The sequence below is a fragment of the Aquarana catesbeiana genome, linkage group LG05 (genome assembly GCF_042186555.1).
Source record: "Aquarana catesbeiana isolate 2022-GZ linkage group LG05, ASM4218655v1, whole genome shotgun sequence".
In the NCBI taxonomy this organism is placed as follows: Eukaryota; Metazoa; Chordata; class Amphibia; order Anura; family Ranidae; genus Aquarana; species Aquarana catesbeiana.
Genome location: NC_133328.1, coordinates 367,286,138 through 367,312,040, shown reverse-complemented (window position 1 = coordinate 367,312,040; position 25,903 = coordinate 367,286,138). Strand labels below are relative to the sequence as shown.

At 43.7% G+C, this 25,903-nt stretch overlaps 1 protein-coding gene across 2 annotated transcripts in view; it reads right to left on the bottom strand.

Moving 5' to 3' along the window:
- Positions 1-25,903, bottom strand: part of LOC141144864 (leukocyte elastase inhibitor-like) — a 168,404-nt gene that overhangs the window by 26,607 nt on the left and 115,894 nt on the right. For both annotated transcript variants that reach the window (XM_073630949.1, XM_073630948.1), the window contains exons 4-6: positions 24,372-24,489; positions 15,485-15,627; positions 2,825-2,992 (exon numbers count right to left, since the gene is read on the bottom strand). In XM_073630949.1, the coding sequence (XP_073487050.1) occupies positions 2,825-2,992; positions 15,485-15,627; positions 24,372-24,489 (429 nt within the window). The remainder of the gene's footprint in view (positions 1-2,824; positions 2,993-15,484; positions 15,628-24,371; positions 24,490-25,903) is intronic.

Genomic DNA, 25,903 nt, shown 5'->3' with positions numbered 1-25,903 from the left:
AGCATACGTTGTTTCTCGGGTATGTTAAGACCCTTAGCATTCAGAGACATCACTACTATACTATCCAGTGCCATTTTAGGAATAGGGTAAGGGAGAGAAAGGGAAAAAAAATAGGGGGAAGGAAGGGGGAAGGAAGGGAGAGGAAAGGGAGAAAGAGAAGAAAAAAAAAAAAGGAAAAGAAAAAAAAAAAAGGGGGGGGGGAGGGAAGATATCACTCCTCTTTTCCACTAATTACCCTCAGGCAAGCACCTTCTTCTGGTCTTACCAGACCATGTAGGCGCAGGCCTAACTGGGAGGGTGGTCTGAGATGTCCAAGCTGTGGGGCTCTCTACTTTTGCCCTCCAGCATAAATAAAAAAAAAAAAAAGAAAAAAAAAGAATGTCTTTTACCAGTTTTGACACAAAATTTCAATATCAACTTTATCATTGTTGCCCTTTTTTCATTTATTTTATTTACATAGGGGAGGAAAATTTTGAAAAAAAAAATGAGGGGGGGGGGGAACAAAAGAGAGAGAGAAAAAAAAGAAAGAAAAAACACAAATAAAATGAAAATAGGAGCCCCTTTTATCCATATGGATCTAGATTTCCTAATAATCTACTCCACGCAAAAAAAAAAAAATAAATAAAAAAAAAAAAAAAAAAAGGAGGGGGGGGTAAAATTTTGGCCCCCAAAAAAATTCCCTTTCCCTTCTCTTCCCCTCCCTCTCCCTCCCCCCCTCCAATTCAATAGTTTCCTCACAGTCCTTCCATATGTCTCTTCCATTTTTAGCTTTCTACCAGAGTCTCTTGTTTATTTCTTTGCTCTTTTAATCCTTGAAATTCTGGGTCTAGCCTCCTTAGTTCAGCAGGCCTTCATCGTATTTGTCCCGGGATTGCTTTTAGCCAATTGGGAATGGTAATTGCCTCTGTCTCCAGAAAGAAAAACAGCCCAGGTAAGTCTGCTGGGCTAGACAAGAAAAAAGATGAGTGGCCTTTCCTTACGGTTAACGAGATGGGGTACCCCCACTGATATGTACCCCCTAGTTGCCTAATCTTGTCTAGTAATGGACGTAGCAATGCTCTCCTTTGCAAAGTATTCCTCGATATATCTGCTAATATTTTTACAGGGGATCCTTTGAAAATAATCTCTCTCAGCTCCCATGCCTTGCGTAGAATGATCTCTGTGTGTATAGCGAAGCATACAGCATACAATGTCTCTAGGTCTTTTTAAATCTGTGGAGCGGGGACCCAGCGCTCTATGAACCCTCTCAAACTTGAGGTCCTGGGGGGCCACCGGGAGCGCCAGTTGTTGGCATATTTTCAATACTATAGGTTGTAAAGTTTCCTCACCTGTATCTTCTGGAACCCCTCTCAGCCTGTTACGACAGCTCCAGTCCTCAAGCTGTTCCAGGTGCAGCTGTAGTGCAAGAGCCTGTACAGCTTGCTGATCCTGTCTGCTCCAGCTGAGCCACTCTCCTCTTCAGCAGGGCTGATGCTGTTTCTTCAGTAGGGACCCTTTCCGTCAATAATTGTACCTCTACCTGGATAGTTTGAAAGTTTTTACGATGCGTCTCCTCCATGCGAAGGATCAGTGTTTCCATATCAGTACGGGTAGGTAATGCCTGGAGGAGAGCTTTAAGGGCCTTGATTTCTCCCTCCACGGTAGGTATCAGTGCACCAACTTGTTGTCTCTGCTCCTGTGTAGTCTGCTGTATGATAGAAGCACAGATAGTTTCTGTAGCCACTACGGGAGTTGACGCTGGTAAAGCAGCCATTACAGCTTCCGAATAGGAGGCAGACTGAGCCCCCGTCGTACGGTTCCGTAGGCTGGCGGATCTTGTCCCTAGAAAGTAGCTCTGTATCTCTGGTTGAAGTGTCGCTGCTGCTGTATGCTTCTCTTTTTCCTTCCCCCTTCTTGTGGTATTCATACCGAAAGGGCAGTTAGTTTGCTGGAGGACATCAGGAGCTCTGATAGCACAAGTCCTCACTCCTCTTTCATCTCCTGACCACACCCCATAGCGAATGAATTTTCACACTACAGTGCTTGCCCGCCAATCAGGAGGCAGGACAGTGAGACCTGTTTTCCGATTGGCCAAAGCGCCGGGCGATCCTATTGGATGACCAGCGCTTTGGCGGAAGAGGAGACACAGAGCAGAGGAAGCATGAGGAGCGGACTCCTCCGCCGCCTGCACACTGGAGGAGACACAACAAGAGGAGAGGACACCACAGCCCGGTAAGTTTCAGACCTCCCGCACAGGGGAGGGGGGGGGAGCGCTGTCAGTGCTATATACCCAATGCTGACCTATATACCCTATCTGTAATGCCGGTCCATATACACAATGCTGACCTATATACCCTATCTGTAATGTTGATCCATATACACAATGCTGACCTACATACCCTATCTGTAATGCTGACCTGAATACCCAATGCTAACCCATATACCCTATATTTAATGCTGCTCTATATACCCAATGCTGACCTATATACCCTATCTGTAATGCTGATCTATATACCCCATCTGTAATGCTGACCTATACACCCTACCTGTAATGCTGACCTATATACTCTACCTGTAATGCTGACCTATATAAGGGGTGGGGCTTATGATAAGTGGGACGGGTCAATAAGGAAAGGCGGGGTCTGCCACCCCTTATCCTAAAACGTTACCAGCTGCCACTATTTCTAATCCCTCTACACTCTATCCAAAACAAGAAAAAAAAAAAAAAAAACTTGACTCGGTTCTATAAGAACATCCAATAAAAATGTAATCTTAGAAAGTGCTCCTTAAACCTTCATATAAAGTCAAGTACTTCAACAGAGGTTACACTGAAGAAGTTTCTTACCTTTTCCAAGCCAGTGGTTTCATCCTGAATATCATTAGGGAGCAGTATAAACATACTCAACTCATTATTCACATAGGGCAGTTCAATAACTTTTGTGAATAAATCTCCCACATAGGTCATTGGAAATTTGGCTTTTTTGGACATCATCTTCACAGGCTTGGTTTCATTCTAACAACAGAAAGCCAAGATTACATTAAAACTCATCGTTACATAGTTGGTAAGGTTGAATAAAAACACAAATCCATCCAGTTTAATCTGTGTAGGTGTGCATGTTCAGAAACATTTACCGTATCCCTGTATACTATGTTTGCTAATAGAGATGGGCCGAACACCCCCCTGTTCGGTTCGCACCAGAACTCCCGAACACGGAAAAAGTTTGGTCCCAAGCCACAAACTCTATTAAGGTCTTTGGCACCCGACCATGAAAAATCAAATGTCCCCAATTTGAAGGCTTATATGCAAGTTATTGGCCATTAAAAGGATATGGTACTGCCCTGAGGGACATGCATTAATGCAAACTTTTTTTTTTTTAATTATTGTTTTTAAAGGAGCAGTGGTTTTAATGATGCTTAACCACTTCAGCCCCGGAAGGATTTACCCCCTTCCTGACCAGAGCACTTTTTCCAATTTGGCACTGCGTCGCTTTAACTGCTAATTGCGCGGTCATGCAATGCTGTACCCAAACGAAATTTGCGTCCTTTTCTTCCCACAAATAGAGCTTTCTTTTGATGGTATTTGATCACCTCTGCCGTTTTTATTTTTTGCGATATACACGGAAAAAGACCGAAAATTTTGAAAAAAAATGATATTTTCTACTTTTTGTTCTAAAAAAAATCCAATAAACTCAATTTTAGTCATACATTTAGGCCAAAATGTATTTGGCCACATGTCTTTGGTAAAAAAAATGTCAATAAGTGTATATTTATTGGTTTGCGCAAAAGTTATAGCGCCTACAAACTAGGGTACATTTTCTGGAATTTACACAGCCTTTAATTTATGACTGCCTATGTCGTTTCTTGAGGTGCTAAAATGACAGGGCAGTACAAAACCCCCACAAATGACCCCATTTTGGAAAGTAGACACCCCAAGGAAATTGCTGAGAGGCATGTTGAGCCCATTGAATATTCATTTTTTTTGTCCCAAGTGATTGAATAATGACAAAAAAAAAAAAAAAAAATTACAAAAAGTTGTCACTAAATGATATATTGCTCACACAGGCCATGGGCATATGTGGAATTGCACCCCAAAATACATTTAGCTGCTTCTCCTGAGTATGGGGATACCACATGTGTGGGACTTTTTGGGTGCCTAGCTGCTTGCGGGGCCCCGAAAACCAATCACTGCCTTCAGGATTTCTAAGGGCGTACATTTTTGATTTTACTCCTCACTACCTATCACAGTTTTGAAGGCCATAAAATGCCCAGATGGCACAAACCCCCCCCAAATGACCCCATTTTGGAAAGTAGACACCCCAAGCTATTTGCTGAGAGGCATGTTGAGTCCATGGAATATTTTATATTTTGACACAAGTTGCGGGAAAGTGACAATTTATTTATTTATTTATTTTTTTTGCACAAAGTTGTCACTAAATGATATATTGCTCACACAGGTCATGGGCATATGTGGAATTGCACCCCAAAATACATTCTGCTGCTTCTCTTGAGTACGGGGATACCACATGTGTGGGACTTTTTAGGAGCCTAGCCGCGTACGGGGCCCCGAAAACCAATCACCGCCTTCAGGATTTCTAAGGGTGTACATTTTTGATTTCACTCTTCACTGCCTATCACAGTTTCGGAGGTCATGGAATGCCCAGGTGGCACAACCCCCCCCCAAATGACCCCATTTTGGAAAGTAGACACCCCAAGATATTTGCTGAGAGGCATGGTGAGTATTTTGCAGCTCTCATTTGTTTTTGAAAATGAAGAAAGACAAAAAAAAAATTTTTTTTTTCTTTTTTTAATTTTCAAAACTTTGTGACAAAAAGTGAGGTCTGCAAAATACTCACTATACCGCTCAGCAAATAGCTTTGGGTGTCTACTTTCCAAAATGGGGTCATTTGGGGGGGTTTTGTGCCACCTGGGCATTCCATGGCCTCCGAGACTGTGATAGGCAGTGAAGAGTGAAATCAAAAATTTACGCCCTTAGAAAGCCTGAAGGCGGTGCTTGGTTTTCGGGGTCCCATACGCGGCTAGGCTCCCAAAAAGTCTCACACATGTGGTATCCCCGTACTCAGGAGAAGCAACAGAATGTATTTTGGGGTGTAATTTCACATATTCCCATGGCATGTTTGAGCAATATATCATTTAGTGACAACTTTGTGCAAAAAAAATAAAAATAAATTTGTCTCTTTCCCGCAACTTGTGTCACAATATAAAATATTCCATGGACTCGACATGCCTCTCAGCAAATAGCTTGGGGTGTCTACTTTCCAAAATGGTGTCATTTGGGGGGGGGTTTGAACTGTCCTGGCATTTTATGCACAACATTTAGAAGCTTATGTCACACATCACCCACTCTTCTAACCACTTGAAGACAAAGCCCTTTCTGACACTTTTTGATTACATGAAAAAATTATTTTTTTTTTGCAAGAAAATTACTTTGAACCCCCAAACATTATATATTTTTTTAAAGCAAATGCCCTACAGATTAAAATGGTGGGTGTTTCATTTTTTTTTTCACACAGTATTTGCGCAGCGATTTTTCAAACGCATTTTTTGGGGAAAAAACACACTTTTTTACATTTTAATGCACTAAAACACACTATATTGCCCAAATGTTTGTTGAAATAAAAAAGATGATCTTAGGCCGAGTACATGGATACCAAACATGACATGCTTTACAATTGTGCCAAACGTGCAGTGGCAACAAAATAAATACATTTTTAAAAGCCTTTAAAAGCCTTTACAGGTTACCACTTTAGATTTACAGAGGAGGTCTACTGCTAAAATTACTGCCCTCGATCTGACCGTCGCGGTGATACCTCACATGCATGGTGCAATTGTTGTTTACATTTGACGCCAGACCGACGCTTGCGTTCGCCTTAGAGCGAGAGCAGGGGGGACAGGGGTGCTTTTTTTTTTTTCTTTATTATTTTTTTGCTTTTTTATCTTATTTTAAAACTGTTCCTTTCATTTTTTTTTTTTTTAATCATTTTTATTGTTATCTCAGGGAATGTAAATATCCCCTATGATAGCAATAGGTAGTGACAGGTACTCTTTTTTGAAAAAATTGGGGATTTCTCCTCTGCCCTCAAAGCATCTGACCACACCAAGATCGGTGTGATAAAATGCTTCCCCAATTTCCCAATGGCGCTATTTACATCCGACGAAATGCTCGTAGCTTCTGGTTTCTTAGGCCATAGAGATGTTTGGAGCCACTCTGGTCTCTGATCAGCTCTATGGTCAGCTGGCTGAATCACCGGCTGCATTCTCAGGTTCCCTGTTGAGACAGGAGAGCCAGAGAAAAACACGGAAGACGGTGGGGGGGGGGGGCATTCTCTCCCACTGCTTGTAAAAGCAGTCTAGAGGCTAATTAGCCGCTAGGATTGCTTTTACATGAAAGCCGACCGCTGGCTGAAAAGAATGATACCAAGATGATACCTAAACCTGCAAGCATCATTCTGGTATAACCACTCAAAGTCGTGAATGGTGTACCTGAAGACAAAAAAATGGTTAACAATAAAGCACAGTAAACGGTAAAGTATAAAAAATTGCATACCTGAAAAGCAAACATGATAAAACATAATAACAATAAAACATTGCAGAATAGAATACAGTAAAAAAGAGCAGAACAATAGAGAGAGAATAGAGAGAGAGAGAACAATAAAACGACAACTATTATTTTTTATTTTATATTTTTGTTTGTGTTTTTTTTTTTTTTTTTTTTTTACACTTTTTTTGTAACTGTAACTTTTATAACTGTAACCGGTTCCAGGTTCGGGTCTCTCAAAATGCGATGGCATCTTGGGAGACCCTGTGAAAGTGTGCCTAGTCTGTGCAATGCTGTACCCTACACTAATACTCAACTAGTGAATGGTAGCGTTCAAAACATTCACCAATGCAAAGACCAGGATTGACAGGAGGGACAATAATAGCGAGTGTCACGCCTATATCCGCGCTTGCTGCAGACACAACATCTTTTTTGGGGGGGTTCATTGGGTAGGGGTACTCGGGAGGACATAAAAATGCCTCTCATGCAGCCGACTGCATTTGGTTGGGGATGTGAATGGGGGAAGTACGGGCGCTGCAGAAGTGGTGGGTTCCCAATTAGGATTGGCGAATGCAGCAGGAAGGGCATTATGGGCACGACGGGCCTGTGTTTGTCTTTTTGGTGGCAGCGGGACACTACTTGTGCTTGCCACCTCACCAGCTTGAACTGCACTTATGGGACTCGCCACGTCACCAAGTGTTACTGCAGTGCTGGTTTGACTACGACCGGGGTGTACTAGGCCGCTGGCGCTTGCCAGTTCACCAAAACGCTACCAAAAAAACTGTTAACGATCGCAGGGATCAGGCCTGACTCTGCGAATGCTGCAGTTATGCGTTTAGTGTTTTGTAAGTGACAGTGATCGATCAATACTGCACTTGGGTGGGCTGGGCTGGGCCGGGTGGAGGGGCAAAACGCAGGTGCTAGCAGGTATCTGGGCTGATCCCACTAACACTGCGTTTTTGGGAACCCTAAACTGCTGGGGACGCCAGTATAGATCTGATCGGATCAGATATTGATCAGTTCAGATACTATACCACTAAGGGAGGTGTACGGTGCGTGCATGGGTGTTAGCGCTACTGGCACTAACCTGACGCTGCCTGGGGCTGGTGCTTGCCAGTTCACCAAAACGCTACCAAAAAAACTGTTAGCGATCGCAGGGATCAGGCCTGACTCTGCGAACGCTGCAGTTATGCGTTTAGTGTTTTGTAAGTGACAGTGATCGATCGATACTGCACTTGGGTGGGCTGGGCTGGGCCGGGCGGAGGGGCAAAAGGCAGGTGCTAGCAGGTATCTGGGCTGATCCCGCTAACACTGCGTTTTTGGGAACCCTAAACTGCTGGGGACGCTAGTATAGATCTGAACGGATCAGATATTGATCCGTTCAGATACTATACCACTAAGGGAGGCGTATGCTGCGTGTGTGGGTGTTAGCGGTACTGGCGCTAATCTGACGCTGCCTGGGGCGACGCATATCACCGCCGGGCGATCAGGGGGCTAAACCTTTATTCGGTTATAAACAGCGGGTGCCCTGACACTATAAAAAATAAACGAACTAACCAGCGTCACCCGTAACGGTTATACGGTGATCAGTGGTGAAAGGGTTAACTAGGGGGCAATCAAGGGGTTAAAACATTTATTAGATAGTATATGGGGGTCCCTGTCGCTATAAAATGCTGACGGAGAACCTAAATATTTACGTCCCTAACTAGCGTCACCAGCGACACTAATACAGCGATCAGAAAAATGATCGCTTAGCGACACTGGTGACGGGGGTGATCAAGGGGTTAAAACTTTATTAGGGGGGGTTAGGGGGGTATCCTAGACCTAAAGGGGGCCTAACACTCACTGCCCTAACACTGTAACTGTCACAAACTGACACCAATACAGTAATCAGAAAAAAAAAAAAAAAAACCTGCTTGGTGTCAGTTTGTGACGGGGGGGGTGATTGGGGGGGGGATCGGGGGGCGATCGGGGGGGGATCGGGGTGTTTTGTGTGCCTGGCATGTTCTACTGTGTGTGTATGTGTTGGTGCACTCACATTACAGTCTTCTCTCCTCGGCCCGGAACGGAAAATACCGAGCCGAGGAGAGATGACATCATTTCCTCTGCCTCTGTGTACAATACAGAGGCAGGGAAATGATCCCATTGGCTGGGAGCGATCGCGAATGGATGGCCTCCCCCTCACCACCGATCGCCGGGGGAGATTTGCCGACCGCCGCAGGCACCGGGGGGGGGGGGTCCGATCGGACCCCCCACCCGCGGGCAGGCAAGGACGTACAGGTAAGCCCTTTTGCCTGCCCGTGCCGCTCTGTCGACGTACATCGTCGTGCGGCGGTCGGCAACTGGTTAACCACTTCAACCACGGAAGATTTTACCCCCTTTCTGACCAGAGCACTTTTTGCGATTCGGCACTGCATCGCTTTAACTGACAATTGCGTGGTCGTGCGACGTTGCACCCAAACAAAATTGACGTCCTTTTGTTCCCACAAATAGAGCTCTCTTTTGGTGGTATTTGATCACCTCTACGGTTTTTATTTTTTGCACTATAAACAAAAAAAGGGCGACAATTTTGAAAAAAAAACTCAATTTTTTTTTACTTTTTGCTATAATAAATACCCCCAAAAAATATATTAAAAAACTATTTTTTTCCTCAGTTTAGGCCGATATGTATTCTTCTACATATTTTTGGTAAAAAAAGAAAAAAATGGCAATAAGGGTATATTGATTTGCGCAAAAGTTATAGCGTCTACAAAATAGGGGATAGTTTTATGGCATTTTTATTATAAATTTTTTTTTTTACTAGTAATGACGGCGATCTGCGCTTTTTATCGGGACTGCGACATTCCGGCCCTCATTCCAGCTGGAATCTTCCATCGATTTGGACTGGACCTACATTCACCGCTTGGCGGTACAAACTCGTTTGACCCACCGCTCATGACTTGTGGGTCCACCATTGCTGACAAGAGTATTCCATCTTTCTCCACCTTTTGATGTGATCTAATAGTAAGGCAATAATCAGAATAGCGGCTTTACCGTAGAACATCTTGAGAAGCATATAGAGATCCGGAATACCAACACTATTGCACATCCACTTGTATGAACATTATTTCATTTGTGTTTTTTGTTATCCAGCATATTGGGCACATATTGTTTATATTGTCATGTTCATATATAGAGAACTCATATAGATCTTATTTTTATATTTATTTATTTCTTTTTATATTTTGTTTGTTTCATCACTGTTTACACTCACCTTGTTGCATTTTTCATTGGGAGCTCACACCTATGTATTATGTTAACCCATTATACAGGTTATTTATTTTTAACATTCTATTGAATTTGTGAGACTCTCCGTGACTTTACGTTGCACATTTTGGTACAATTAATATCACTTAGCTATTTTGCACGTTGGAATATTGATGTTTCACTTTTCACATATGTCATAAAGTGACACGTGCGACTCAGAGTTTGGGTACAGTCGCATTGTTGCATATAGATATAGGTTTCACTATATATATCATTTAATTGTTTTGAATGTCACATTAGTGTTTAATGCACTTCTTACATTTAGACACATATTCTGATTACTTTCTGTATTTTCTTTTTTCTTTTAGCGCCACACTTTTATATTCACATTTTACTACACAATTTGTTCGATAGTTGTGCTGGCTGCTTTTCTCATTTAGGGTTGGCGCGGTATTAACACCATACTTTTGATTATGGCGGACACGTTGGACAATTTTGACACATTTTTGGGACCATTGGCATTTTTGCAGCCATCAGTGCTATAAAAATGCATTAATTACTGTAAAAATGTCACTAGGGGGCGATCAAGGGGTTAATGTATTCCCTAGTGTATGTTCTAACTGAAGGGGGGAGGGGACTGTGTAGGGGAGATGACAGATCCCTGTTCATACTCTGTATGAACAGACGATCTGTCTGTTCTCCCCTCAGAGAACCAGGATCTGTGCGTTTACACACACAGATCCCGGTTCTCTGTGTGCCCCGAGCGATCGCGGGAGCCTGGCGGTAATCGCGACCGCCGGGCACTCGCATCAGCTCCGTGGGACTTTGCGGCTGCAAGCTATTCCCAGCAATATAAAAAAACAAATAGCGTGGGGGTCCACCCCCCTCCCAGTCCATACCAAGCCCTTTCGGTGGAGCACTTTTTTTTCCGGGTCCGGTGGTGGCGTCGTTGTTGTGACTGACGATGGAGCTACATTGGGGGGACATTGTTTTTTGTGACAAGAGGCAGTTTTTGACAAATAAAAATAAAAAACAATGTCCCCCACTGTATATCCTTTGTAAATCATGATGCCCACTGCACCGCCGGACCTGAAAAAATAGAATAAAAAACGCTCTGCCGTGAGAAATGCTAACCGCCATGTGCAGGCGCTGCCACCTGACAGTTCTTAAAAAGGTAAGGGGTGGGGGCCACCTGGTGATGTCACCTGGTGGTCCCATCCCCTCGTGACATTTTTTTAACATGTTTGTATTGCTGGCAATGCTATTGTATTTCCGGCAATTTAAATGTCATTTTTTTATCTTTATAAATGTCAGTTTTGCTGCAGCAGGTTCTATACATGGTACAAATGCTCCACTTTGCATGCAGACTAAGAGGACCCCCGAGGTACTATATTTTAAAGGAATTTTTCATTTTTATTATTTCACTTTAAGAATCATTAAAATCACTACTCCTTTAAAAAATCTATTTTAAAGGTTTTTTCTACATTGATACATGTCCCCCAGGGCAGTACCCGGGTACCCGGGGCCCCCATACCCTTTTTATGGCCAGTTACTTGCATATAAGCCTTCAAAATGGGGACTTTGATTTTTTAAGTTTACATAGACTTCAAATGGGGTTCACAGTTTGGGTCCTGAACTTTTGCTATGTTTGGGGGGGGGGGGGGGTGTCCAGCCCATCTCTAAGCTGACCAATCATGGGAGCTGTCAAACCAAGTTTCTTATATTCCCACAAAGGCAAAATCCTCCTTTTGTAGCAGCAGCTCCAATGCTTCCATTTTGTTAGCTAGGCTGCTGGCATTTGTAAACATACCTCTCAGTTTTGTACGGGTGCAAATTAATTCCTTATTCCTTTTTTTAAGGCTGTGATTATGTTTTGCCAATCCATCCAACCAAGGTTTAGGTTTTTTTTTTTTCCCACAAAAAGTTTATTTTTATTTTTTGAAAAGTTTCATAGGAAATACAGAAAGTACATTGCAGAGCATATAGAAGTAAGTGCATTTGTCATGAAGAAGGCATTATAATTCAAACAGTTATAAACAAATGAACCATCATTTGGTGCCCCTCACGTGCCCTCCCTAGTAGATCTGGTAGGAAACTAGCCCCATGTTTCCTATTGATTATGGTAGGGCCTCTTCAAGTAGGGCGGTGATGCTGGAATGCTCTATAGCTTATTAGTGTTACTGTGTGTTGAGGGCCAGTAAGGGAGCATAAGTGGAGCTATTACCCCTATGTTGAGGGCGAGTAGCATCTGACTCTATGTCATCTCGCTACTCCAGCTCTTTCCTAGAAGTAAATCAATGTAGAAGGGGGGTAGGGGAAGAAAGAAAAAAAGAGAGAACAGAGTAGAGAGGTGGGTGGGGGGGTGGTTGGAGGAGGTGGACCTCCAGGGGAGGTGCAGACCGCCAGGGGGCTGTGTGGGGAGGGGATGGAAAAAGCCACCAGCTACCCTCTCCAGGTGCCCCCGGGTGTTGCATATAATGTACAGGTTCTATTGCTCTCTGGGTCCATATCACTGGAGGGGCATAGACCCGGAATATAAATGTCAAGTGCTTTCCTGTGCCAGCTTTTGATATCATTGTGAGTTCCAATATTCAAGCCAGGGAGTCCATGTAGTCGAAAAGTGCAATATTCTATCCTGTGCGGTGTGAATCAGCTCCTCTATCGCTGCTATGTGGTTAATTTGGAATGTCCATTCCTTCATAGAAGGGGGTAATTTGGACTTCTAATGGACCGGTAAGCATAGCCTAGCGGCATTAATCATATGCCTGGGTTTAGGTATTATATTACCACTAATGCTTTTACCGCCACCAAGTTTCAAAGCCCCTCCAACTTTTTGTCCATTCTCTCCCCCAACAGAGCTGCACCCTCTCCATTGAGGGACAGCCCATCCCTACTAAAGAGCCGGTAACTGACTGAGGAGGTCAGCCCAGTTTTCCAGAAACCCAAAACCCTCCTTTCTGCACCAGTTCCTCAGTGGTTGTAAACATTTCATTTTTTTTTAATACCAAACATGTCTATACTTACCTGCTCTGTGCAATGGTTTTGCACATAGCAGCCCCGATCCTTTTCTTCGGGGGTCCCCCACCGGTGCTCCAGGCCCCTCTTCATTGGTGCCCCCACGGAAAGTTGCTTTCCATGGGGGCACCTGTGCGGGCTCGCTCCTGAGTCCCGCTGCTGCGTTTATTGACACAGACAGTGGGACTCGGTTCCTTCCCCTGTTCCCGTGTCACAGCTTTTGATTGACAGCAGTGGGAGCCAATGGCTCCCGCTGCTATCAATCTGACCAATGAAGAGAGTGACAGCTTTTCATTCTGAAAATTTGGAATTTCTTAGAAACAAATAAATGAAACAAATTTTAACAAAATTTGTTACTGTTGTTATCTGGAAATTCAGATACGTCGAATCTCCGAAAAAACAAAACCGACCGAAAGGAATTGCACATGTCTACTGGTTACCATAAGAGAGGAGGATTGAGGAAAACTTTAAACAGGAAGCACCCTTGAAAACCTACAGCGCTACTTGACCTACCTGTAAAAAGAATGTACATTTTGCTATATGAGCGCCATATGAAAGTGGTGAAGAGCTGTGGGAAATTGTTTTCAGCAGCGGAGTGAGGATACGGGTGAAAAATAAGCAGAAGATCTATGGCCTTTTGGAATGGTCTAGAGATTGAGCTGTAAATCTAGTGCCTGATTATTAGGGGTTTAAAGTCTACATGTATATTCATATATGGTAGGGGAATACAGTGGGGTGTAGACAGGGCCGGTGCTAGACTATTTTGCGCCCTAAGCAAGACCAGCTATTTGCAACCCCCCAAAAAAAGTAGGGAAACCAGCAGCTGTGGCCAGTGGCGTAGCATGGGTTGTCAGCGCCTGGAGCAAAGCAAAAAATGCAATAGTGCAATAATTGCACCCCCTAACCCGTGGACTTTTAGGGTCCATTCACACTAGCAGTTCCAAAACCACTAGAAAAACCGCTGGATAAAAAACCCTCTAATATTAGTTTTTGCTGGCGTTTTTGCAGTGTTTAGAAAAATTTTTAAAAAGTGCTAGCGTTTATACCGAGCGCCAGCTGCTGCGTCCTTAACAACGGATGAGTCATCAGCTGTCAGCGAGGTTCCTCGCTGACAACTCAATGTAAACAAAACAATTGCCGGCAAAGAAAACTTCAGAAACAAAAGGAGCATTGCGCCCCCCCCCCGCAATCCATACCAGGCCCTTTGGGTCTGGTATGGATTTTAAGGGGAACACCATTCCGAAAAAAAAAAAAAAAAAAAAAACAGCGTAGGGCCCCCCCCCCAAATCCATACCAGATCCTTATCTGAGCATGCAGCCTGGCAGTCCAGGAAGAGGGGGGGAGCAAGTGCCATACCAGGCCACATGCCCTCAACATGGGGGGGGTGAACATGGGGGGGGTGCTTTGGGGTTGATGAGAACAAGGGCCCCAGATCCCACCCTCCCATTTGAATGAGTGTGCGGTACCCCTACTCATTGACCACAAAAATTTCAAAAATCAATAAAAACACAGATATAGTTTTTGAAAAGTCCTTTAGTAAAAAAAAAAAAAACAACAATGTCCCTCAAAGTAAATCCAGTGTCATTCACGATGGAGGCCGCCAACCCAAAAAAAAAAAAAAAAAAAAAAAAAGACCTGCACCAGACGCTGGCTTCCATCATCTGACAACTCTGCCACCTCCCACCTCTAAATAAACTAAGGGGCGCAGCCACCAAGATACAGAGTTCATTGTGATTGACGCTGAATTTACTTCTGTTTTTTTTTTTTTTTCCAACAATAGACTTTTTTTGTTTTTATTGATTTTTGACTGTTTTTTTTGGTGAATGAGTAGGGGTACAATGTACCCTATAATTATTCACATGAGGGGGGCGGGATCTGGGATCTTTGCTAAAGGGGACTTCCATATTTGGATAGGCCCCCCACCCGCAGACCCCAAAACCCTAGGAGGTCCTTGACCCCCCACCCCAAAGCACCCCCCCAATGTTGAGGGCATGTGGCCTGGTATGGTTCAGGAGGGGGATGCTCACTCGTCCCCACCCTTTCCTGGCCTGCCAGGCTGCATGCTCAGATAAGATTCTGGTATTAATTTTGGAGGGAACCCCCACACCATTTTTGAAAATAATGTTGGCATGGGGTTCCCCACACAGTTTTTTTCGGAAGTTTCCATTGCTGGCAATTGTTTTGTTTGCATTCAGCTGTCAGCAGGGAACTCCACTGACAGATGATAATGCATCCATTGTTAGGGACACAGTGGCCGGCTTGCTGGTTGTTAAGGGCGCAGGCGGCTGCCGCTCCTTAGAAATCACTGTAATTAACCAGGTCGGCTGGGTCATTGGACCCAGCACACTCAGGATGGCGCGGGACTAATTGCTGCGCCCCTTGGCGACCACCCTGGCTACCCCCCCCCATGCTACACCACTGCCCGTGGCTGTGCCCTTGATGGCAGTACACCCTAGACGACTGCCTAGTTCACCTAGCAGTAGCACCGGCCCTATGTATAGCTCAGAGTCGAAAGTGATATCCACTCCTCATTATAAAAGGTCCCTTCAGTTTCCAGTTAATTTTCTAAAGACCCATTGGTGCTATGGAAACTAAAACAATTCTTTCCTAAGCCACTTTCATTATTGAGATTCTAAGTAATTCCTTCGGGTTATAAAGCATCTATGATCCATGCTTAAAAATGCATACCTTATTCAATTTGAAGGGCCTTTCTGATGTATACTGCTTGTCAAACTGGTTAGCCCAATTTCCTTTGAAGTAGATAGCATTCACTAGTACAAGTTTAGTATATGAATCCACACTTTCTCTTGGTAACAGGTCCTTGATTTTACCTGAATAAGATTTGAAAATAGTGGAACAAACACACTTGAGTAATATCACATTTTTAATATGCACATTTTATATACAATATAAATCAGCTTAAAGTGTTACTAAACGCACAACAGTAAAATCTGTCTGTATATGCAGTAAAGCATGCTTGTTATACTCACTGTGGAACCTAAGGGGTTAATCCTCCGCTTTGTGTTAAAAGGGCCCGTCTTCCACTGTCCTCAATCCATCTGCTGATAGCACAGAGCCTTGGGGGCACTCTGCACATGCTCAGTTTGGTGTGTATTGCTAGAGAGTTTATTTTTGGGGGGGTGGAGTTGGATGGGTGAAGGGTGCATGTGATCAGCACAGGGCCAATCAGCACTGTCCAGACAGAGAGTCAGGAGTCATGCAGCCTCATAGGTCAGTCGGAGGAGAATTGAAACTCTTCCTACAAGCTTTAATCAGTGCTCGGCCGGAAACTGATAGAAATCACAAGACTGCTATACACGGCTGATGAGTTTATTTTAACTTAAATGATTGCATTTTCATGTTCTGAGTACTGTGGGAGACCAGATATAGTAAATGCAGGGTCCTGGGTTTAGTACCGCTTTAAAGAGTAATAAAGCCAAAAGCAAAGAAATTAATATACTACAACTTACCTATCTTTATATGTGGTGACTGCATTCGTTTTTATTTGTAGGTTTTTTTCCTCTTTTTTTTACCTGGTGTTTCAGCCAGTAATACACTTCCTGCATTGGGGTGTTTCCACTCAGATGGACTAGCAAACTGAAGCTGAACTCCAGCTAACACTTTTTAAGCAGTTACAGCAAAAATACATTTTTTCCTTTTAGGATAAAGGTTTTACAAAATTGTATCAAATACTTACCGTAATTTTCCTTTCCTGACGCCAAACCATGGCAGCATACTAGTGATAGAGCTCTGCCTCTTGACCACTCCCTCAGGACCAGTGAATAGCATAAATGAAAGGCCTAGTTAGGCCCCACCCCATTCTCTGTAATTAGCTACATACCGAAACGTATAAGGGTGGGGCCGTATGCTGCCATGGTTTGGTGTTAGGAAAGGAAAATTACGGTAAGTATTTGATACAATTTTCTTTTTTCCTGATGCCAACATGGCAGCATACTAGTGATAAATAACTAGCTAACAGGGTGGGATCTACTTGTCAAACCATTCTTCTAATTAGATGAGACAAAGTCCCCCGGGTATATTCTGTCTAGTTTGAGTAGGAATGTTGGAACGACCACGATACCCCTGTACAGATGGGCACCAAAGATTCTCTTGAACATGTTGCCTATGAGGCGTCAACCTCTCTGGTAGAGTGCTCCGCCATTGCTGACGGAGGCTCGCGACCCCTAGTCCTATATGCACAACCAAGCCTGCTAGGATCCAGGCGGTAACCTCTTTCCCTTGACGATTCCCAGCTGGAATGACAAAAGGTTTATTTAGATGACCTTAAAGGGACAATTATGGACCGATACTACTTTAAAGTTCTGAAAATGAAAAGTACATGTGACTTTCCTGTGTGGTGTTGTGGAAAGTTAGGCAATGTCCAGCTGTCTGTTAAATAGCAGGCTGCTGTTACGTTTGATGTAGGATGATCTACAAGACCCAACTCTACACTTTCTGGAAAGAAAGGAATATATATATATATATTTTTTACTTTGAATCACCATGAGCTTGAATCTCTGATAAATTTCTGCTTCTTGCAATTGATACTGCCTTGTAAGTGATGGCCTGAACCGAACATTGCTCTGTTGGAACAAACGGTTAAACTGATATGAGATTTTAGCAACTCCAATAGATCTTTCTTTCTTGGTGACCGACTCCTCACGACTGCCCTCAAAAGTTGTGCAAACTGAAGGATTAGTGACCCATTTAAATGTGTTATTGCCGAGATAGCCCACACTCGTGAGCTATATGAGGATAGGCTAAGGCCTTTAGGAAGTATAGAACAGCTGAGACTGGAAGGACAGTAGGATCAATGTCTCGTCCTACCAAGAAAAAGCAAAACTTGTTCCAGAATTAGGTCTAGATGTTGTAAGTAGAATGTCTTCTTGCACACAGCAAAGTGGAGATCACTCTGGAGTGAAACTGGACCAACCAGAGTTGTCCATCCTCCCCCTTTAATGCCCTTGCTTGCAGCCCCAGTCTGCGTATGCTGTGGAGGGGAAATGTCTTCTGTACCCTGAAATGAACAGCCAGGGAAAACCGAAGGCCTCCTGGTCAATATGGAGGACTGGCTATGACAACTATGTTCTCCCTTGACCCCCTCAAGAGGAATCTCATTTACGGGAAATGTTGGGGAAAAATATATAGGTTAGATTGCAGTCCCAGGGAGAGACCAGAGCATCTGCCCCTTGCGCCTTGGGGTACGGAAACAAAATTAGACCAAAGTTTGTGATTACTGTGGGAAACGAGGAGGTCTATCTGTGGTGGGCCCCACCTGTGGACCAGCTCAGAGAAGACCTGGGACGTAGACCCACTCGTTGTGCTCTGGGAAGCTTGGGAGGTAAACTGCTTCCGAAATTTTGCTGGTGATCTTTTGCTGGTGGCATTATGGGTTTCACCTCTCCCAATAGCATATTGCTGCGAGTTTCATCCTGGAGCTGAATATAGGCAACTGCTGCCCTGTTGCTAAACTGCAAGGAGATTGGTCCTCCTTGACTCTGTGTAGTAAGGCCAAAGTGCTAAAAGGGCTGTTTGAACCCCCAGCATGTTCAAGATTACCCTCCTTGGCTGGGAAGCTCTGTTTGCTTTGACTGAAAGTTCCTCGCAGTGCATCTTCCCGGCTGTCTTGCAGACATGTTTCGTAACAATTCTCCAGTCTACAAGGTCCTAACGGACCAAGACTTCCTCAAGGTCATTCCATCTCGCGGACCACTACTCATACTGAGTAACACTTATTTAAAATAAAAAATGTAGCGCATGATGAATAGGTGTGTAATCAAAGACAAAGAAATTCCTTGCTTGTACTTCAATCAGAAAAAAGTAATGGTGAAACATCAGCCAAATGGCATGTGATGAACATAAAGTCAATATAAATTATATATGTGAGGGATGTAATGTCCCACTGCATGAAAATATGGATGTGCTCCAGGGGGTGATGGTATTCAAGTAGTTGGCAGAAGTTTGACTTCACAAAGAAGGGACACATCAACCAGATGAGGCGATCATGGAAAGGATGAAAAAGGTGAAAAAAACTCTTACCAGATCCCATGGATTCCCGTGTCAGCGACAGGGAATCGCATGAGCAGTCTGCCACCAAGAGCATGGAAAGGGATGTCCTGTCGCGCAAATCCTCTAAGCTGGACTCTGCATGGATCTCATCAGGCCACCAGGTAGTTCTTCACAGCAGGCAACCAGGATGTGGATCAGATAGGCAAAGACATCACTCGTTGAGCTGAAGCAAACACTTGACCTCATTCGGAAAGTATGTGGAGAGAAAAAATATGCCTCCACATGGTGCAGATAAAACAGGAGGTGTTTTTTATTTCTAAAAAAACTTTTTACAATAAAAACGTGATCACAATGAAATAAAAGAAGTGAGCAACATGGAGAATGGTAAATGAAACTGACGCGTTTCAACCTAGGGGTCTTCAACAGGGGCATGACACTTATTAACTGTGTTCTATCCTGTTTCCTCCCTTGCACTAAGAATTCCAGATGAAATTTTGCGCAGGTTCCCATGAACCCAAGGAATCATCTATATGCATGATGACGTTGTGCCCAGATGACTGAGGCACTGAGAAGCCAACAAACAAGTGGAAGTATTCGTCCTCAGAAATATGTTCCTGACTGTCACCACTTCCTCTGATGGAAATAAAACAGAGGAACTAGCAGAGCACCCCCGGGTACACCAACCATTGGGATGGAGAAAGTTGGCTTTGCTTTCCCTCTAAGGTGTGAGGATAGGATAGGCATCCTGACAATCCAGCAACAGCCTCCAGCCATGTGGTTATACTGTTTAATGGACTCCGTCTTAAAGAGCTCAAAGAGGGCCCCACAGGGTTCAACCTCTTCCGATCTGGACACTGACCAACATCTCCTGCGCTCTCCAAAGAGGATTGGATAGAAAACTTGCAAACCCTCTTGAGTCTGAGGTGTCTGTAAGCAATGCAGCAGCCCGCCCGCTGTTGTGGTGGACTTGGCAGCTTCGTGGAAGAGAGGAGCAGTGAGGAATCTGCCGAAGTGACAATGAGTGTCTGATACCTTCATCCAAGACTCTGTACAACATGCTGTCTAGAAACCCATGAACCATGCCTTCTAGGTATTAACTTAAGAGTCTGGACATGCACTTGTGTGACTGGCTCATGGATCCCCCCAGAAGTCTGCACCAAGACTCAAGCCAGACCCTTGGCATGCACTGCTACGAAAATGTCATTTTTGGCAAGATACTTCCAATAGGAAATCATGTCTAAAGGGATGCAGACCCTGCCACTCTCCTCAGTGTCCTGCAGGTGCAGCAGCTGGTTGATAACTATTAAACCATTCCCGTTAGACTCACCCAGTACATGGGCTGGTTATTGCTGCTCTGCCGGCATCTGCAGATGCTACAGTATGTAGGAGCAGGTTGACCATTAGCTTGTTCAGAGTATACAGTTTCGACTTCCTGTTTAACGGGCATCTTTCTCGAACCCCCTTCATTTTCCCCCACTTTTGTTTCTAGGAAGCAATACACAGCCCAGGGTCTCACCGTATGGCCTCCCTAGCCGCCAAAGTGCAAGGGTGCGCTTTCAGTGGCTATACAAGCAACTAGGAGGGACTTCCTAGTCAGCCTCCATATTTTGAGTAGCAGACTGCTGCATCTGTAACATATGTAGCAAGGACCCAGGCCCCCTTCAGTCCAATGAGAACCTCCAGAGCCATGAGTTGTCAACATCCCTCCACATAGAGTGGGTCGTAAGGCATAGTAGGTGCAGAGCATGTCTTTGGATTGTGGTGAGAAAACCACACAGGGAGAAGATATAAATTTCAACACAAGCATTAGCATGTTGGGGAATTGAACCAGCAACCCCAGTGCTGCTTGATAGAGTTGCCACCCACTTGACCAGCAGGCAGCCTCTGCAGAGTAGATTCATGGGCGCCAGACACCTAGGGTGTGCCACCTGTCCAGGATTCACCCGGACAGTTCGGGTTTTTAATCATGTGTTAGGGTTTCAGTCCACCTGAGACCCGGACATATTACCCAGACCAGGCTGTGGCTCCTCAAGTAACCGAGATAGTCATGTACAAAACTGTTGCCGCTGTAGGTGGCTGTTTAGCCTCACTGAAGGGTGATGATGTCAGCAACTAGAGCTCTCTGTATGTTACATTACTACTCTCCTTGGGGCACCCAAATGAGTCTATGCAACGCCAAACCGGCAGACTCCCAGACTTCTACAGGAGGACAGCCACGCAGGTAAAAGCATCCAGCAAGATGCCACATCTGCATGGACAAGAACGCTGTCTCCTATGGCAACAGTCTCCAACAGTTTCCAATACAAGTGTAACAGTTGCTTCAGGTAATTAAGGCAAGTTCAAAATAGAATCTTGTGCCATTCTTATCAATAATAAAGACATTGGCATTACCGTTAGCTGCATACTCCTCCAGGCAGTGTCTACTCACCAGCCTCCTGGGCATAGATGCTGTGCCACAGGCCCTGCAGGACTCTTACTGGGGCGCTGGCTCTGGGGAAGAGGAGCAAAGACGTCTTCCTTGGAGCTCTTCTCCTGAGTGGGAGCACCATCTGGGCTATGCTCCTCTGAAGAACGTCGGCCTTGCCTTGGCCCGGTCCTTTTGAGAGCGTGGGCGTGCAGGGCTGAAGCAAATCAAAGCCAATCTGCATGAGACGGCACTCTTTTTCCCAAAAACTTACCGATACGGTGGTCCCCACCCTAGTTGTTGAGGGTCTTTATCTGAGCGGTAACTGACTCTTGATCTGTGGAGAAATGGGACGGCCAGCTGAGGTGAGGATAGCTGAAAAGCGACAGAAGGATCAGGAGTAGATATAGGAGAAAGGATTCCACTTTCCTTTTTTTATTTATCTACATATACCTACATGCATATACACACATATCTACATATGTACACATATACACACATACCCACATTATATATATATATATATATATATATATATATATATATATATATATATATATATATATATATATATACACACAGTGGGGCAAAAAAGTATTTAGTCAGCCACCAATTGTGCAAGTTCTCCCACTTAAAAAGATGAGAGAGGCCTGTAATTGTCATCATAGGTATACCTCAACTATGAGAGACAAAATGTGGAAACAAATCCAGACAATCACATTGTCTGATTTTTGAAATAATTTATTTGCAAATTATGGTGGAAAATAAGTATTTGGTCACCTACAAACAAACAAGATTTCTGGCTCTCACAGAACTGTATCTTCTTCTTTAAGAGGCTCCTCTGTCCTCCACTCATTACCTGTATTAATGGCACCTGTTTGAACTTGTTATCAGTATAAAAGACACCTGTCCTCAACCTCAAACAACGTAACAAAGGCTACCATCAGTAACACACTACGCCGCCAGGGTCACAGATCCTGCAGTGCCAGACGTGTCCCCCTGCTTAAGTCAGTACATGTCTGGGCCCGTCTGAGGTTTGCTAGAGAGCATTTGGATGATCCAGAAGAGGATTGGGAGAACGTCATATGGTCAGATGAAACCAAAGTAGAACTGTTTGGTAGAAACACAACTCGTCTTTGGAGGAGAGAGTATGCTGAGTTGCAACCAAAGAACACCATACCTACTGTGAAGCATGGGGGTGGCAATATCATTCTTTGGGGCTGTTTCTCTGCAAAGGGAACAGGACGACTGATCCGTGTATATGAAAGAATGAATGGGGCCATGTATCGTGAGATTTTGAGTGCAAACCTCCTCCCATCAGCCAGGGCATTGAAGATGAAACGTGGCTGGGTCTTTCAGCATGACAATAATCCCAAACACACCACCCGGGCAACGAAGGAGTGACTTCGTAAGAAGCATTTCAAGGTCCTGGAGTGGCCTAACCAGTCTCCAGATCTCAACCCCATAGAAAACCTTTGGAGGGAGTTGAAAGTCCGTGTTGCTCAGTGACAGCCCCAAAACATCACTGCTCTAGAGGAATGGGCCAACATACCAGCAACAGTGTGTGACAACCTTGTAAAGACTTACTGGAAACGTTTGACCTCTGTCATTGCCAACAAAGGATGTATAACAAAGTATTGAGATGAACTTTTGATATTGACAAAATACTTATTTTCCACCATAATTTGCAAATAAATTCTTTCCAAATCAGACAATGTGATTGTCTGGATTTGTTTCCACATTTTGTTTCTCATAGTTGAGGTATACCTATGATGACAATTACAGGCCTCTCTCATCTTTTTAAGTGGGAGAACTTGCACCACAATTGGTGGCTGACTAAATACTTTTTTGCCCCACTGTGTATTATATATATATATATATATATATATATATATATATATATATATACACACACACACACACACCTACCTACACACATATACTGCAGAGGGTCAGTCTGGGGCGGGTTAGGAAAGTTAATTAAAGAGGGTAGGAGCTTCTCCTTTAGACCTGCTTACTGTCAGCTGAGCTGAAGATGTCAGAGGAGTTGTGTGTTTGGAGAGAGAGAGACACAGAGGCCTGCTGTGTGAGGATCCATTGCTGGGTTGTGAAACTGCTGGGGTGAGCAAAACCATATCAGAGACTGTAGCTCTGGCTAGAGCCATGTACTTTGTCTATATATCAGCCTGTTGGCTAAAGAGACTGAACTTTTCCTGTCTCTGCAGCTGTGTGACAAGACAAGCCTGTCGCTTTCTTCTGTTTATTTTGCTGAATAAAGCCATTTTTATTTTACTGAACTGTCTGAACCGGCCTTTCACCCCTCTGATCCCCTACAATACATACATGTATTTACTTACACCCCACACATACACATATGTATACCCACACATCCACATACATAATTTTTTTTTTTTTTTTATAAACGTGTATACATACATACATACATACATACATGCAATACCTGCAGAGGACAGCAAGGAATGGGAAAGGTAATGAAAGACAAAAGAGGGAGACATAGGTAAAAGGTACAGGCGACCCTGTATGGCACAAGGGGCCAAGAGAGAGATAAAGCATAGCTGGCCCCCCATATTCCACAAGCGCTGCAGATACCAAGAAGAATGGGGTGGGGCCTAACTAGGCCTTTCATTTATGCTATTCACTGGTCCTGAAGGAGTGGTCAAGAGGCGGAGTTCTATCACTAGTTTGCTGCCATGTTGGCGTCAGGAAAATACATTTGTGTCTTTAGATTTAATACTGCCTTAGGCCCCTTTCACACTTTTGTGACTTGTCCTGCGACTTGGGACTGCAAAGTCGCATGACAAGTTGTACCCCATGATTTCCAATGAGTACCATTAATATCTGTGCATCTTCAAGTTGCAGCGACTTCAAAGTAGTCCCTGCACTACTTTGGCCTGACTTTGATGTGACTTGAGGTCCACAGACCTTAAGATTACACAGGCATTGCTTCAAGTCGTGTCAAAATCGCTTCAAAGTCATGGCAAAAATCACTATAAAAGTGTGAAAGGAGCCTTAATATGAAATATTGCTTACCAGTAAATAATGGATAAAGGTTTGTGCTACTGACATCATCTGTAAACAAAAACATGAACATATAGAGTGTGTATATATATATATATATCTCAAAGTGTTTTTTTTTCCCACCTTCTGTCTTTTGTTCCACCCAGGTATTAATTTCTTTTCTACAGTCCTCTGCCTTTTTAGAAAAGTCTACAACCTGTAAATCTGCATAATAGTGTTTCTGAGTTGATCCAAGAAAATCCTGAAAAATTAAACAGCATTAATAGCAACATTGCAGATGAAGAAAAATTCTGAAAAATATTGTAGGTTGTCATAGTTTGCTATAGGCAAAACTAGGAAGAATAAAAATAATGCCTAGTACACACGATCAGAAAATCGGACGAAAAATTCTTTCAAATCGATTGTACGATAATCCGATCGTTTGTACAAAGCATTTAAGCAGTACAGTACTCGTCCAAGCAAGACCACGCATGAACGGAAAACAAAAGAATACATTACAATACAACACACTACATCACTTCCGAAGTTGTATTCTGTTGAATTTTTGTAACATTAGTAACCTCATTTTTGATATGAGACTAGCATTCAAATCGTTCGTCCCATATTCTCATCGTGTGTACAAGGCGTTACTTTTAATGTCATGTGATCACAACTGTAATGCTTTGGCCTAAAGTACACTATATTGTCAAAAGTATTGAAACACCTGCCTTTACATGCACTTTAATGGCATCCCAGTTTTAGTCCGTAGGGTTCAATGTTGAGTTGGCCCACCCTTTGCAGCTATAACAGCTTCAACTTTCCTGGGATGGCTGTCCACAAGGTTTATCTATGGGAATGTTTGACCATTCTTTTAGAAACGCATTTGTGAGGTCAGGCACAGATGTAGTTGAGAAGGCCTGGCTCGCAGTCTCCGCTCTAATTCATCCCAAAGGTGTTCTATAGGGTTGCGGTCAGGACTCTGTGCAGGCCAGACAAGTTCCTCCACCCCAAACCCGCTCATCCATGTCTTTATGGACCTTGCTTTGGTCAAACATTCCCATAAACACACTCCTAAACCTTGGACAGCCTTCCCAGAAGAGTTGAAGCAAAGGGTGGGCCAACTCCATATTGAACCCTACGGACTAACATTGGGATGTCATTAAAATTCATATGCGTCCACTATATGCGAGAAAGGTTTATAACCTGTTTACTGTTGTTTTTTACTGCTATGCGGGGTTGCACTAGAGAGTTTGCCCCTCACTTACCGTCATAGTGGCCACGGTGTCACAGACTAGAAGTCAGGGAATATATACAGTACAACAGGGACACAAACAAAAATAAAAAGCTGGCTGGCATTGACATTTTCCCATACTCTAATACTAAAATATATTTTTGCCTGTACCATTGTCCAGATATCAAGATTATTCAAATGGCGCTTATGATGAAAAAAATACAAATGGGCCTTGTCAATGGGCTTTTGCTAGCATCAAACAGGTTTTGCATGCGCATCCAAGCCAATGAAGCAGGCCAACTGCAAATCAACCTCCAGTATCAGTAACCAATAAGGAAGCTTGGGAAGCGGGAGGGGACTGGATAAGCTCAACATTTTTCTCAATAAAATTAGTATATCAACTTAGCGGCCTATATTTATGGACTTACTACTTATTTTGGTATGT